Here is a 17117-nt window from a genome sequence, read left to right as displayed (position 1 = left end):
TGGGAGAGGATGACAGCATTTAGACATGAGGGTGACCCGTACATTGGCACAGTTATTATCGGCCATCTTTATAAATTGTGGAGAGACATAAGGTATCACTTTCTAAAATGCCTTGGGTGAAATATTAAACTTATAGTAGACATGATATAAGTGGTATGACACAAGCACATATGGATGCCATATATTTCACATCACTTTATTGGAGACTCTTGCAGTGATCCCCTTTAAAAGGTAGTGATTCCCTTTAAAACTTAGGATTTAAAATATCTTTAGGGAACATTCTAATAGCAAATGTTACTAGGAAGGGAAGAGAGAAGACTGTCTTATAAATAAATTGGTTTGTCACTCAGAATTTTCTTCCCTCTTCTCAGAGGTCTACTTGTCTTTGATGATATTGTTCAAAGATTAGACAAACAAGGGACTTAGGACTTTATGGTAATGTGTATAAACCACTTTGAAATCCAAGGGTGGAAAAGAGGGGACACATAGAAATACCAGTAGTATCTTTCTGTGAAGGGATCTTTCTGGAAGTAATATAACAAACAAATATATTTTGCTTAATTTTTTAAGTATTTTATATTTAGATTATTGCTTATTTTATATTTAACTATATGTCTGTCCTTGTTGCCCCTCAGGAAGTTTCTGACATGAAGTCTGAGGGACAGGCAACTGTAATTCAGCAACTGGAACAGACCATTGAGGATCTGAGGACCAAAATCGCTGAACTAGAGAAGCAGTACCCTGCTGTGGACATGGAGATGACCAGTGGCCATCATGGGATGCAGAATGGAGTGGTACCCTCAGAAGATGTGTGTCTTGAAGCTCTCAGGTTAAGAGAAAAGGATGTACGGCATCAAAGGATTTTACAGGCAAAGTCAATCCAGACGTCTCCGACAGAAGAGGGTGGGGTACCGACACTGCCTTCTGTTAATGCACTGCCAGAGTGTCCCCCATGCCCACCTGGGGCTGAACGTGGAGACTCAGCTGTGCCATCCTCTCCTTCTGGACCTCAGACAAAATTCTGTTCAGAGATTTCTTTGATTGTGTCTCCAAGGCGAATATCGGTACAGCTTGACACGCATCAGTCCATCCAGCCTTCACCACCTCCATCCCTTCCGTGTTCTGACGGTCAAGGAAAGGCTGGGTCACAGCCTTCCCCTCCTTCTCTTCATGCTGAGTTTGAAACCAGCCATGAACACTATGTTTCCTCCTCTTTTGAAAACAGCTGTAACATCCCACCCCCACCACCTCTGCCTTGCACAGAGTCCTCCACCTCCATGCCTGGTCTGGGCATGGTGGCTCCCCCGCCTCCCCCTCTCCCTGGCCCGACAGGGCCTGCTCTGCCCAGTACAGCAATCCCCTCACCTCCTCCTCTGCCTGGTACAGAAATGCTGCCACACCCTCCCCCACCTTTGCCTGGTGAGGGAATACCTCCTCCCCCTCCTCTTCCCAGAGTGGGGATACCATCTCCCCCTCCTCTTCCCGGTGTGGGGATACCCCCTCCCCCTCCTCTTCCTAGTGTGGGGATACCTCCACCCCCTCCTCTGCCCGGTGTGGGGATACCCCCTCCCCCTCCTCTTCCTGGTGTGGGGATACCTCCACCCCCTCCTCTGCCCGGTGAGGGGATACCCCCTCCCCCTCCTCTTCCCGGTGTGGGGATACCCCCTCCCCCTCCTCTTCCCAGTGTGGGGATACCTCCACCCCCTCCTCTGCCCGGTGTGGGGATACCCCCTCCCCCTCCTCTTCCTGGTGTGGGGATACCCCCTCCCCCTCCTCTTCCTAGTGTGGGGATACCTCCACCCCCTCCTCTGCCCAGTGTGGGGATACCCCCTCCCCCTCCTCTTCCCAGTGTGGGGATACCCCCACCCCCTCCTCTGCCCGGTGTGGGGATACCCCCTCCCCCTCCTCTGCCCGGTGTGGGGATACCCCCTCCCCCTCCTCTGCCCGGTGTGGGGATACCCCCTCCCCCTCCTCTGCCCGGTGTGGGGATACCTCCACCCCCTCCTCTGCCCGGTGTGGGGATACCCCCTCCCCCTCCTCTGCCCGGTGTGGGGATACCGCCTCCCCCTCCTCTGCCCGGTGTGGGGATACCCCCTCCCCCTCCTCTTCCCGGTGTGGGGATACCCACTCCCCCTCCTCTTCCCGGTGTGGGGATACCCCCTCCCCCTCCTGGTGTGGGAATACCTCCTCCCCCTCCTCTTCCCGCTGTGGGAATACCTCCTCCCCCTCCTTTGCCAGGAGCTGGGATTCCCCCACCTCCTCCTCTGCCAGGTATGGGGATTCCACCTGCTGCAGCTCCCCCTCCCCCTCCCCCTCCTGGAACAGGCATCCCCCCACCCCCACCACCACCCCTGCTTCCCGGATCAGGCCCTCCACTCCCCCTACAAGCTGGGGGCAGCACTTTATCAACACCACAAGTGTGCGGATTTCTTCCTCCTCCGTTGCCAACTGGCTTGTTTGGACTAGGGATGAACCAGGACAGAGGGAGTAGGAAGCAGCCCATAGAGCCTTGTCGGCCCATGAAGCCTCTGTATTGGACGAGAATTCAGCTCCACAGTAAAAGGTAACAGGAACGGGAGCTCGTCTTTGCACAGGTGGTCAATGCGAGCGAAGCGTTTTCCATAAAACTCTTGGGAAAATTACAACTGAATGTATTTTTAAGTATTGCTCTAAAACTGTAGATTTTTACATCAATATTTAGTGAAGCAATATTGAAGCAATGTGTTATTTAAAATTTTAGACTTTTCTCCAGAAGTATCAAAGAGATAAAACAAATGACATATGTATGAATGTAGGTGTACAGATATCTGTCTGTATAGTTATCGATCCATCTTTTAAAGATAGAGGAGTGTATTTTTCTTAGCGTACATGCTCTGTTGCCTCTTACAGAACCTCACTCTGACAAATAGCTTATAAATGTAAACCAAATCCTTAGACAAACTGACACCTGAGAATGTTTTTTGAATCCTTAGGGAGGCACCATCTTGTTTTGTGCTTCCATTTTGTTTGCAGTGGTCTTTCTAGAAAGTGCTACACAAAAATACATGCATACACCCCCCGTGTGTGAAATAATTTAGTTTTGAGAATTTCATGGCACTTCCATAGAGGATTGGTGACACAGCCTGAAGTCGTAAAATCATAGTTGGAATGATATTTATAAAAGGACACCTCCCACTGGCTAAGCTGGTGGGCTATCACTTGTCCATGAAGAGTCCATAGCCTACGTCCCCTGATCCTGGGGACGGTGCTGTGATAACGTGGCTGTGGAATGTGCCACTGGGAGAAAAAACACACACCAAAGCTTCACTGGCCTTCCTTATTCTAACTTTTCATGGTTCCTTGAATTTTTTTGTGTGAGGTGGCGTGCACTGAGGAAAATAGGATATCTACCAGGCTCATTCTCATTTCTTATATTAATTTTTTCTTTACTGAATCACATTGAGGGGAAGAATAGATCTATTTTGACTACTTCTAACTTTGCAGCTCACTCTCTGTATAGTTGCCATGTCCCTTATATATGCTGGTGCATCGCTTCAAATCGTGCCCCACACTCTTTTTATCCAGATAAATAGTATGAAGTTCTTTTGTTGATCTTTTCCTTTTTAAAAAAATTTTTATGGATCTGCCCTTTTCAGGTGGTATTATATGAATCTGCAGTCACTGAGAAGTCAGATAACAGTGGATGATGGGAAGTGGTAGGGAGATGGCGGAGGCTGTCTTGGATCATGAAATGATTTCTTTCTTAACCCATGAATAATCTGCAATGAGTCAAGTTGGGGTTGTGAGATATCAAACATTTCCTGCCTGTATAGTATGTACTGAGAGAGGTTTTCCTTTTATGTTTTTATACAGTGACTTGATAACTGAGAATTCCTGGAAATTATTATTGCTAGGCAAAGGTTTCATTCTATATTGATGGTGTTTTAACTTTCTCATCAAGGTGATAAAACAATTGCTGGTCTTAAAGAAAAAGAATTTTCTTTGGTCCTTTTTCTTCAGTTGAATTTCTCCTTCCTTTTTCCATCCCGTCCCCCTGTTTGCCTCCTCCCTCCCTCTCTCCCAGGCCTCCTCCTTTCCTTCCTTCCTGACTTCTTCTCATCCATTTTCCCTCTAGTGCCTCTTTCCTTCCCTTCTTCCTTTCTGTTTATACCCACCACGAGATCTGGTAGTTCAGAGTGATGGCTCTTTCATTGGTCTTTTGCTTACCTTTAGAGACTCCAGTATTTCACTTATTTGGGAAAAAATTGAAGAGCCATCCATAGATTGTCATGAATTTGAAGAATTATTTTCTAAAACTGCTGTAAAGGAGAGGAAGAAACCTATTTCTGACACCATCACAAAGACCAGGGCCAAACAAGTGAGTACTCCTGTGTTTTCTGAAATTGACAGTGTTTCAGGCGTAAGTGTGAACTTGCATTAGAAAGAAGCTTTGAGATCGTTTTCTGGGCTGTGTAAGCTCCACAGTCCTTTAGCAGATAGCAGAGGTTAGAATTTTAGAATGTATGGTTAACTAAGACTATCCCAAATAGAACAACAAATAATCATCTCCATGAAGGGATCAGGTCCTGGCTATTTTATTTGTAGCCTCATGATACATGTTTCCAAAATTTCAGCAATTGCTTGTTTCCAGAATTAATTGTCTAGAAATATATTGTCACTTGATTGAAATCCATCCGACATGCGCTACTATGGATGGAAAGAGAGGTAAGAGTAGTCAGAGGAAAACAAGCAAGAAGTCCAGTCCTCAGTAACCGATAACGTGTTTGGTATTTTGTTGCGTTACAACTGAAGAGGGTGCTCTGTAGAACCCAGCTAAACAATCACACTGTACTTGACACATGGAAGAAAATCTTGTATCCAGTTCCAACATCTCCATTCTGTGTTAGATACTTTGACCTGTCCTGTGACACTTGAGTCATAAAAAGAAAGAATAGTGCATTTGGAGAATAATGTTTACAAGCAACATTTTTCAGCTGATCCACCCAGTGGACTTGATCATGAAATTATATTGTTGTACTTTTCTCAAGGGTGTCATTCAGGAAAGTTTAGTAAACCCCTCAGTAATGAACATAGAAGGTATTGCTGTTGGTGCCCATCCTTCACGCTGAAATGGGGAGTGGCTGCATTTCTTAACTTTTGGTGGTGGGGGGGGGAAGAGTGCATGGAGACAAGAAGCTCAATCTTTTGGGGTCAGGGAAAGAGAGAGAAATGAGGCCCCAAATCCCCGGTGTTCTCCTAGCTGTCTCCCCAGCTGAGTGGCGGCTAATGGGGTGATTCCTGGAGTTTTTGCTTCTGACCTGGAAGTTGTAGCTAGACATGACCCAAAGTTATTCCCAGTGATATTTATTTCAGAACTGATGACTCCCACCCGGTGGATTCTGCCGTATCCAGCCAGGAAAGAACGGATCTGAATGGGACAGCTGGACCCCTGGAACCTCTAGCTGAGTGGGTGGGCAGGCTCACCCAGGCATTTCTATTAATCTGATAATGATGCAAACCCAATTATTATGCAGTTGAATTTTTCAAAACCATTTATTCACTATAGCTGGTTGCTGGTGACCTTAGGTCAAGGACTATGGTAAATTGGACAATACCCGACACATTGTAGGCACTGAATAAATATTTGTTTAACTAATAAACCAGCTGACTGAGGGAGGAGGACTGTATAAAGATCAGAGACTATGCCCAGTAATGATTAAAAACCAGAAAATCGCTCGTCTTGTAATAATTAATACTGCCAAGGTGGCAGTGTTAAGGGGAATAGAGGTAAATGGAAACTACGTTTTCTCTGGCAAAGGTAAATATTTTAAAGATCTTTTCCATGGTCTATTCGCATACAGCACACTTAGGCTGAGTCATCATATCTCTTCTTGTAGACTATATCAGAGATGGAAAAGCTGTCAGGGCAAGAAATATGGGCAGAGAGTACTGACACTGGGGACAGTGAGGCAGCCAGGATTATCACTTGATGAACAGGCAGATGTGACGGGGGGTTGTCCAGGGCCGAAATACTCAGAAAAGCAAACCATGCCCTCCCCACTTCCTGTCACCAGTCTTTTCTGTTGAGTGAACACAGATAAGGAAGATGCCTCCTGTGTTGCCCGAGACTGTAGGATTTCATGATTTATTTGACATCGTATTCAGTATTTAGCTTACTCAAATAAGATTTACGTCTAAGTCAGCACAACTTCAAATTCAGCTGGTTGGCATGAGATGGGCTCTTTGCATCTAAACAGCGCATCTGTGTTGAACATCGTCTCAACACAATCACCTCACTCTGTCCTTGAGACATTTCATAAACTGTGGGTAAGAGGCTGCCAGTGGTGTAATTTGCGCTTGTTGATGGTGACGCTACTGTTAACCTTCAGCTTCAAGCAGGGTTTATGGAACAGTCTCCATCATGGCTCCTTATAGGTGCTGTGCAGCACCTCCTTGGCCTGGGTTTTGGTACTGAACTCTGCCTTTCAGCTCTGTTTCTGGAGAGAGAAAGTATTTTCTTCTGTGTGGTGGAGAGAGAAAAATCTGTGAAGTGATATATTGCTGAAAAAACCTAGTTTTATTTAACTTCGTTGTATTTGGAAGAAAAATCTGTCCATTCCATCTACTTGGCACATTTCAAATTTTGTTTAAGGAAAATGTAGTTTCAGGATGCATGCAAATAGTTCCCCTTTTTATGGGAAATGTATACTGATTGAATGTGCAGACATTTTGGTACCTCATGATTCATTTCCAGTGAAATTAATAGCCTTTAATGCTGTAGCATATGTTTATGGAGGTATTTCAAGCAATTCTTCTTATATACAATGGAAGCTAGAAGTTCTGTTTTTCTTTAAATATTTAAAAATAGCCAAATAATTTTTCTGTGATCTGTCTTCTTCTTGAAAGTAAGACTGTGGTCAAATGCACTGGTATTTAATGAGGTGCCTGTGCTGTTTTTACTCTTTTGGAAGAGACAGTTTCAGTGTGATAATAGAAGATTCCTTAGCTGGGCACGTTGCTGTTTGGCATGAGGAGAAAGAGGGTTATTTTCTGGACACCTAGACTAGTAGTAATGATGAATATTTTGTATTTCTAAATCCTTTTTCCTCCAAGGAACCTGAGACAAAGCATTTCATATTTTTTTTTCATGTCACATACGTTTAAGTTCCATGATGGCTTGTAGTTTATCCTTCTTTATTTTGAAGTATTAAAACATAAGGAGATAAACTCAGACTATGATTTTACATAGTTCTCCTTAATCAAATGAGTGTGACACTTATTCATCAGAATTAGATATCAGCCTGCTAACTTAACAACAACAACCCCATCTCTTAATGAATCGAGAGGAAAATAGAAAAACCAATCTTGTATGAGGTCCATGTTTAAACATCGACACGTGTACACACTGGCCCATTTTTAAGGAATGCTCTAGAGCCAGTAAACATTTAGCCCAATCTCCTATCTATCCCCAGCCTAATGCAGTGATTATTTATGGTGATAATGATCCTAAGTCACCTTAAGATCTTTCTTGTTCAAATAAAGATTAAGTTTAACCCAAGCTTTTGAGCAGGAAAGTGAGAGAATTTACTTTGGAATGATTTTGATAGTAAGAGTTGCCTCAGAAAGAAGTTTCTGGTTAATCCTGTGTCACATGAGATCTTAAAGGAAATATATTTTGGTAGACACAGTAGTAATAGTTGCAGCAACAGCAATAGTAATAATAATAGTGGTAATTATGACGACCACAGTAATAATAACCATGGAAACCACAAGGCATAGTGTGCCTTATTTACCACGTGTCAGTCATTGTTATTAGCACTCTACTTAAATTAACTTATTTTATTTATTTATTTTTTTTTGTGAGGAAGATTAGCCCTGAGCTAACATCTGATGCCAATCCTCCTCTTTTTGCTGAGGAAGATTGCCCTGGGCTAGCTAACATCCGTGCCCATCTTCCTCTACTTTATATGTGGGATACCTGCCACAGCATGGCTTGATTAGCGGTGTGTAGGTACGCACCTGGGATCCGAACCTTCAAACCCCGGGCCACCGAAGTGGAGGGCGTGAACTTAACCACTACGTCACTGGACCAGCCCAGCTTATTTAATCCTTGTAATCCTATGAGGTAGACATCATTATCCCTAGTGTATAGTACAGAAAACTGAGGTGTAGACGGATTAAATAACGTTCCTGGGCTCGTAAGGGGCACAGCTCGATTCAAACTCCAGCTGTCTGGCTGTGCTCTTAATCATTAAGTCATAGGTGTGGATGTGAAATCTTTTATATGACTGTGAGTATAGTATGTTATTTGTATGGAGACCGGAATAGATACTTATTAAAAAGAATTTGAGTTTGTATTGATTTTCGTATATGCTTAATATTTAAATGACTGTAGTTACACTTTTGAAATTGTATGTGGAGATACTTTTAAAGCCTTTCCGTATTCGAGCAGATTTTGACAATTACATGAACTATGATACCACCAAACGTGACATTTGCCCAGTTAAATAAAAGTTTATCTGAGTGACGTGAGCTGTAGACACATAAGCTTCTGTAAGCAGTAAAAATGAGGGCCATTTGCGTACATGGCATATAAACGGGTGACGGGAGGCCTTTAGCCACCGTGGGTAAACCTCCCCATATGTCAAGTGGTGACATTTTTGTTTCACTCTGTGACACAAAAAGGAACCATCTCTGTAAAACATGTTTAATTTTACATATCAAGTAATGCCTTCATCATCCTTAAACGGTCTGTAGAGGACCATGCTACCCACAATGTAAGTGTGTACACAGAAGTTAATGAGAGTGAATAAGAAGAACCTGTGTTGCTCTTTAAATACATAGCTGACATTTGTATAACCATTTTGCAACACAAATGAATCTCTTCCTGGGTTTTTTCTGTTCTGTTTATCAGATTAAAATGCTCTGCCCAAAGAATGGAGGAGAAAAATGATTCATGCTAGTTAAATATTTGTTGGGCTTCAGCCTCTGGAAATATGATTAGAAAAATAGATAGTTAAATCTGCTACTTATTAGATTTGTTAGAATTCCCATTGTGTACAGATGTAAATGTTAAGGAATTAGACTTTTAGTGTTCTGTTCAATTTTTGTGTTTGCTGACCTAACCTCTAAAAAGGCTTTTTTGTGTGTTGTAAAAATTCATAACAACAGTGGGAAAAGCAGCATTCATTATTCGAACGTTTGTATACGGGGGTGTATCCTGTAACACCTCTACATAGTCTTACGTGAAATAGTAATTAAAAGAATTAATTAAAATTAAAAGAATTCTTCCTACTATGTTGGGGCATTGGGAAAACGTTTGTGCTATACGTCAGATATTGTCTGCTGCTGTAATATAGATTGGTGTGAAAAGGAAAAAGGGGTATATATTTTATCTGTGACTCTCTGCTTTACTTTTATTTATTGCAAATATTTATTTTTAGATTAAAAAAAGTGTTTTATCATAATTAGTATTTCAGTGTTCGCAGGGTGATAGCCTGAATGATAATCTGAGTAGTAGAAGTCTAGTTTTTTGTATCAGTGTTAAGTTTTCCAGTTGTAGCTGGCAAGGGTGTGTTTTGGTTGATTTGGACAATTATGTTTGTCTTTTAGACTAAAGACCTAAAATAATGTCTGAAACACCAAATATCTTATAATAAGACAATTTAGATTTGTTTTGGGGATACATAATAAACATTTGGTACTTTGTAACTTTTAACATAACACCTGTTTTTAATAGAATACATTCCTATTGCAAGCCTTAATATTTACATAGAAAACCACATCAAAATACAAAGCTATAATTAGACAAACATAGGTTTTGTGGAATCTGGATTTGTTTTAGTTGTTGAAAGATTTATTATTTTTTTGAAGATACTATTCCTATAACTATTTCTAGATCATACCCAATCAATTCAAAGAATGCAACAATAATAACCTCTATTTTTAAATGTTCTTTCAGCCAAAAAATTGTTTTTATACTTCTAAGTAGATAGCTTAAAAAAAAAAAAACTAATGGCATGAAAAAAGGAAATATAATTAGGCTAATGATCCTTGACCTTGCTAGATTATATATTAGGAAAATTATATTTGATTAATTGCACGTTGGAATTGTGCAAAATTTAATCATGATGCTGAAGGTTAATTCTTTTGGACTTTATATTCATATACTATGATGATGTTAAGATTCTGTTGAACTAGATATTTAAGAAAGGGGTATTGGTTTTTAATGGCTGGGATGTTCTGTTTATCATGAGCCATAGCCATTGAAGAAAGGGTTGTTTGGAATATTCATTTAAGATTCATTACCTTATGATTATCTGTGAAAACTAAAATTCATCCTTGCAAAAGTAAGGAAAGACTTTTGGTCATTTACAGAATCTCTCTATTTGGAACAAATGATGGGAGCGTGTTTTCTTAATACTGCTAATATGGAGTGGGGCAGCTACTGTCGAGAGCCCTGGAACACTAAAGAGAAGAGAGGGAGCGTCAGTCACTTTCAGTGTTGCATCTCTTTCTTGATCTAATGGGAGCAGAGTTTATCCATTTCAGTAGAGAGAACAGCAAAGAAAATAAGGAGAGTGCAGAGGTTCTCTGGAGGGCTAATTTATTACAGAACAACCCATGAGAGACAGTATTAGCTAATTCTGTCACAGCAAGTGATGTGCGTGGTCAGGAGTTAAATAGAGCCTGTTGGCTGGACTTAGGGTGAGACTGTGTGGACGAGATGAGACTAGAAATGGGCCTTGAAGAATTGATTTCATTTAGATATATAGAGAGGATTAAGGGATGAATTTTGAAAATAGCACCATGAGCAAAGATTTTCTTGCATCTTACTTCAAACCATAGTAAATCAGTCAGTATTGTAGCTGGCTTCCCTGTGTGTGGGAAGCTCCTGTCTGAGAGTTTCAGGAATGTGAATGTAGGTTGTTGATCTTCATTTTCCTTAGCTGAATGTGTTTCCTTCCCATCCTCTTAGCAAAAGTCTTTAGGTTTGTCTTATTAGACATAAGAGTGAGAATTGAATTTAGGTAAATTAGACTTGAAGTTGATTTTTATGTCTTGGTATTACATAGTGGAATGTATGTTTCTTTACCATGGACAGCAACAGGATTTTGGATTATCCCAGAGCAAAGGAGAATTTTATTCCTTATTTGACTTACATAGTTACAATTATGATAGCACCTACCTTTTGCTCTGGGAAGTGATGCTGCTGACACTAATCTGATTGCCCACAGTGTCCCTCAGTGTCACCTAAGATGAAAAATGGTTCTGATCATTTGAGGACACACATTTAAGGCTTAGAAGAAAAATTAATGTTCTTATTTATGTCTCTAGTTTCTTTTAATTTAAAACTTTTTTATTAAAACAAAATATAAATTTGTTTCTTTTTCAAACCTATGTTCATAATGAAGATTTCTAACATTTCTACTTATTTTTTGTTAAATGTTAATATATGAGTTTTTAAAATTACTACATTTGTAACTTGAAACTCTATCTGAAATATTACTTTAGAAAGTTGTTTGGAGGTGGGCCTTCTAGAGTGACAGAGCAAGCAGCTTGGCAAGCCTCTTCCCAGCAAAACAACAATTTAACTGGTGGAAATTATAACAAAAATACTCATGTAAGGTCTTTGGAAATTGTCCTAAGGGTATACAGGAAATGGTGAAACAATCCTTGAAGAAAATCTACTAAAACTCAGTAAGAACAGTGAAAGTCTATGGCATTTGAGCCATGATCCACTCTATTACCAAGTGTTATGGAAGCTCTACCCTAGGCATGTGCAGCCAAGAAGACAGGGGTCTCTCTCCCCACAGGTCTGTCTATGGCTATGGTTTTACCTTAGGAGAGGCAGGATGCTGGCATTTCTAATTTCCTAAGTCTCCTGTTTCAGAAGCTCTATTCCAGGCAACCATGGAGAACCAAGGAAAGAGACAGCTGAGAAGGGCCCTCCAGGGATCATAGTCAGCTCTAGAAGTCAGGAAGGCAGCACACTGTGCACACTGCACGTTGCACCCACTCAGGAGGAATCAGAGCAAGATATGGAGTACCATGAAATGAGTCCCCAAACCTGATACAGACTTCACTGGTGCAAGAGTCTTAAACACACCTTTGTCCAAACGTTGACTGAACAACAAACTGCTTTGGCCCAGGGGCGACTCCTAAGCCAGGCTTAAAAATAATATCAGTCATTCCTGGAAGTCTGGAAGTTGTGTGCACGACCAAGGCTGCACCCTTTTAGGGGCAATTCGAGAAAATCCAAGTTAATAGTGTCTGGCTGAATGTGGGGAAAAAAATTCCGTAAACTCCCTCCAAGGCATGCCCCCCACCTCACACACAAAATGGTTAAGGGTAAAGCTCTGAGTGGTTAAAGGGACTGATACACAGTCTTTGACCAATAAATGGCGCATGCCCACCCAGGGGGACTCCCAGGTAACCAAGCTAAAAGATAAAATCACGAAGGAAGAATGCATCTGGAAGGAAGGAAGGAAGGAACATCTGATTGCACACTGCAGCAGAAATAGACTTCACTGAACTAGTCTAGCCAAGTCACTAAACAAACAGATAAGCAAACAACAAAAGCAATATGCTCTGGGGCTGGGGAGGGGGAGTCTCTGAAGTGTCCAGTTTTCAACAACAATATATATGAGACACAGAGAAACAAAAAAGTGTGACTCATATACAGGAGAGCAAAAAAACAGGGAACAGAAACATTACTCAAAGGGGCCCAGATGTTGTACTTAACAGACATAGACTTCAAAGCACTCATTCTAAATATCTCCAAATTAAAGAAAACTCTTTCTAAGAAATAAAGGAAGATGTGATGACGATGTCTCATCAAATTGAGAATATCAGTAAAGAGAGAAGTTATAAAAAAATTCTGGAGTTGGAAAGTACAATAAAGTACAAAATGAAAAAAATCACTAGGTGGTTTAACATTGATTTGTGGTGGCAGAAAAAACAATCAGTTAACTTGAAGATAAATCAATAGAGACTATGTAATCTGAATAACAGAGAGAAAAAAGAAAGAAAAAAGTGTCAGAACCTCAGAAAAATGTGGGATACCATGTACATGAAATGTACATGAAATGTATCAGGAGAGGAGAGAGAAAAAGGTGCAGAAAATATTTGAAGTTATAATGGCTGAAAACTTCCCAAATTTGATGAAAAGCATTAATATTCATGTCGAAGTTCAGTGAAATTCAAGTAGGCAGATACAAAGAGATCCACACTTTGTTACATATTAGTCAAAATGTTGAAAGCCAAAGATAAAAGAAAAAATCTTGGAAGCAGTAAGAGAAAAACAACTCATCACACACAAGGAAACCCTAATAATATCAACAGCAGACTTATCAGAATTAAAGGAGGCCAGAAAGGATGACATATTCAAATGCTGAATATGAAAGGGATCAACCAAGAATCTTATATTTAGCAAAATAATTTTTCATATGTGAAGGTGAAAGAAAGACATTCTCAGATAAACTAAAACTGAGACAATTTGTTGCTTATAGACCTGGCTTTCAAGAAATACTAAAGGGAGTTCTTTAGGCCAAAAGTAATGACACCAGACAGTAATTTGAAATCACGTGTGCACAAGAAAAGAGGACTGGTAAATATGATTTTTATCTACACAAAAGATAACATAACTGCATATTTCTTCTTTATTCTTTTGACTGACTTTAAAAACAACTGCATAAAACAATGTGTATAATGTTGAGCTTATGACATACAGAAATGTAATATATTTGAGAATAATGGCACAGAGGAGACTGGTAGAAACAAAGCTGTATTAGAGTAAGGAAATGACACCATATAGTAGTTCAAATCTACAGGAAGAAATGAAGAGAGAAATAAAGGGTAAATAAGAAGATTGATATAACAAACTATATAAATATGGATTTCTCTCCTTTCCTCTGTCAACTTCTTTGAAAGACATGAGATTATATAAATTAATCATTATAAGAGTTTGTACCATATATATATGTATGTGTGTATATATATATATATATATATATATACATCTCACACACACACAGTATATATAACAGAATAGCACAAAAAGGTGGCAGGTTTTGCTATAGAGGAATAAAGTTTCCATGTTTCTGGAATTGTCAGTATAAATCTGAAGTAGATTCTGGTAAATGAAGATATATATTGTAAGCCCTAGAGCAACCAGTAAGAAAACTCAAGTATGAAATAAAATCACTAACAGAAATGAATATCCACTTAATCCATTTAACATCCATCCAATACAAAAGAAGGCAATAGATGAGGAATAGAGGAACCAAAAAGACATGAGATATACAGAAACAATGAAAAATAGCAGATGTAAATTCAACCATATCTATGAAACATGAATAGATTAAACAATCCATTCAAAAGGTAGATATTGTTAGATTGGATAAAAAAAAAATCTAAGTAGATATCATATTACAAGAGACACACTTTAGATTCAAAGATGGAAACAGCTTGAAAGTAAAAAGATAAACAACCTTAAACAATCATAAAAGAGCTGGGGTAGCTGTGCTAATAACATGCAAAATAGACTTTAAAAAATGCTACTAGAGATAAAGAGGGCCATTCCGTAGTAATAAAAAGGTCAATCTACCAGGAAGATACAGCAATTACAAACATATATACACCTGACAACAGTGTCCCAAAATACGTGAAAAAAAAAAAACTTGGCAGAATTAAAGGGAGAAATCAATATGTAGACACTTCAAGAGCCCACTTACAATAATGGATAGAACAGTTAAGCAGAAGATCAACAAGGAAATAGAAGACTTGAATAACACTATAAATAAACTAGATCTGATAGAACACTATGGAACACTCCACCCAACAGCGGCAGAATACACATACTTCTCAAGCACACGTAGAACGTGCTCTAGGATGGACCACTTCCTAGGCCACAAAACAAGCCTTAAAAAATTTGAGGAGATTGAGGCCTTAATAAATTTAAAATTATCGAAAAGCAAAGTAGGGGGCTGGCCTGGTGGCGCAAGCGGTTAAGTGCACGCGCTCTGCTGCGGTGGCCCGGGGTTCGCCGGTTTGGATCCCGGGCGCGCACCGATGCACCGCTTGTCAGGCCATGCTGTGGCAGGCATCCCATATAAAGTGGAGGAAGATGGGCGTGAATGTTAGCCCAGGGCCAGTCTTCCTCTGCAAAAAAAGAGGAGAATTAGCAGATGTTAGCTCAGGGCCAATCTTCCTCACAAAATAAATAAATAAATAAATAAATAAATAAATAAATAAATAAAAGCAAAGTATTTGTTTTTCAAAAGTTTATCAAAGTTTTCTGATTACAATGAAATTAAATTTGAAATCAATAACAAGGAAATTTGGGGAATTTGCAGATATGTATATGTTTAACAATATGCTCCTAAATAACAAATGGTTCAGAGAAGAAATCACAAGAAAAATTAGAAAATACTTTGCTCTCATTTTTTCCTTTTTTGCTGGGAAAGGTTTACCCTAAGCTAACATCTGTTACCAATCTCCCTTTTTTTTTTTTTTTGAAAATGCTTTTAAATGAATATAAATGAAATCACAACATACTAAAACTTATGGTATGCAACTAAGTCCGTGCCCAGAGAAATTTATAGTTGTAAATACCTATATTAAAGAAGAAAAAAATATCTGAAATCAATAATCTAACCTTTCCACCCAAAGAAACTAAAAACAGAGAAAACTAAACCCAAAGAAAGTAGAAAGAAGGAAATAATAAACACTAGAGTGGAAATAAATGAAATAGAGAATAGAAAAACAATAGAGAAAAATCAGTGAAACCAAAAGTTGGTTCTCTGAGAAGATTAACAGCACTGACAAACTTTTAGCTAGACTGACCAAGAAAACAAGAGAGGAAGATTCAGATTACTAAAATCAGGAATAAAAGAAGGGACATCACAACTGACTTTATAGAAATAAAAAAGGCTAGGGGAGTACTATGAACAATTGTATGACAACACATTCCATGACTTAGATGAAATGGACAAATTCTTGGAAGAAAGAATTAGAAGAAGAAATAGAAAATCTGAATAGACCTATAGAAAGTAAAGAGTCTTAATTAGCAATAATAATAATAATAAAAACTACCCACAAAGAAAAGCCGAGTCCCAGATGGCTTCACTGATGAATTCTACCAAACATCTAAAGAGAATTACCACTAATTATTCACAAACTCTTCCAAAAAATAGAATAGGAGGGAAACACATCCCATCTCATCCTGTGAGGTCTCCTTACTATCAAAACCAGACAACTCATCACAAGAAAAGGAAGCTATAGACCAATATCGTTTCTGAATATAGACACAGAAATTCTCACCAAATACTGTCAAGCTGAATCCAGCAACATGCACAAAGGATTATACACCATGGCCAAATGGGATTTATCCTAGGAATGCAAGGTTTCACATATGAAAATCAGTTAATGCGATACACAATAAAATAAAGGACCAAAACCTTATGAACATCTCAATAGATGCAGAACGAGAATTTGACAAAGTCCTATACTCTTTCATGAAAAAAATAGCCAACAAACTGGGAGTAGAAGGGAACTTCCTCACCCTGATAGAGAGCATCTGTAAAAATCTACAGCTCACATCAAAGACTGAACGCTTTTCCCCTAAGGTCAAGAAGTAGACAAAGATGTCTTTCTCACCACTTCTGTTTAACAATATGCTGGAGGTTCTAGTTAGGGCAATTAAGCAAGAGAAAGAAATAAATGGCATCTAGATTGGAAGGGAAGAAGTAAAACTATTTCTCTTTGCAATGACATGATCTTGTATATAAAAAAATCCTTAAAAATCTACTAAAAAACTATTAGAACTAATAAAGGAATTCGATGAGGTTGCATAAGATGTCAATATGCAAAAATTAATTGTATTTCTAGCCACTAGTAATTAACATTGCGAAAATGTAATTAGGAAAACAGTTCCCTTTACAAAATCATCAGAAAAAATATTTGGGTATAAATTTAACAAAAGAAGTGCAAGACTTATAGTGAAAACTAGAAGACGTTGAAGGAAGTGAAGGAAGATCTAAATAAATGGAACAACATGCCACGTTCGTGGATCGGAAGACTTAATATGGTGAAGATGGCGATACTCACCAAACTGTCCTACAGATTCAGCACGATGT

At 39.3% G+C, this 17117-nt stretch overlaps 1 protein-coding gene across 2 annotated transcripts in view; it reads left to right on the top strand.

Moving 5' to 3' along the window:
• FMN2 (formin 2) overlaps window positions 1-17117 on the top strand; it is a 340819-nt gene that overhangs the window by 106957 nt on the left and 216745 nt on the right. For both annotated transcript variants that reach the window (XM_058533558.1, XM_058533559.1), the window contains exons 5-6: window positions 636-2563; window positions 4213-4357. In XM_058533558.1, coding sequence (XP_058389541.1) covers window positions 636-2563; window positions 4213-4357 — 2073 coding nt within the window. The remainder of the gene's footprint in view (window positions 1-635; window positions 2564-4212; window positions 4358-17117) is intronic.

Source organism: Diceros bicornis, chromosome 38 (genome assembly GCF_020826845.1).
Source record: "Diceros bicornis minor isolate mBicDic1 chromosome 38, mDicBic1.mat.cur, whole genome shotgun sequence".
Classification (NCBI taxonomy): domain Eukaryota; kingdom Metazoa; phylum Chordata; class Mammalia; order Perissodactyla; family Rhinocerotidae; genus Diceros; species Diceros bicornis.
Note: the sequence above shows the minus strand (reverse complement) of the source record. Positions and strands in the feature narration are given on the sequence as shown.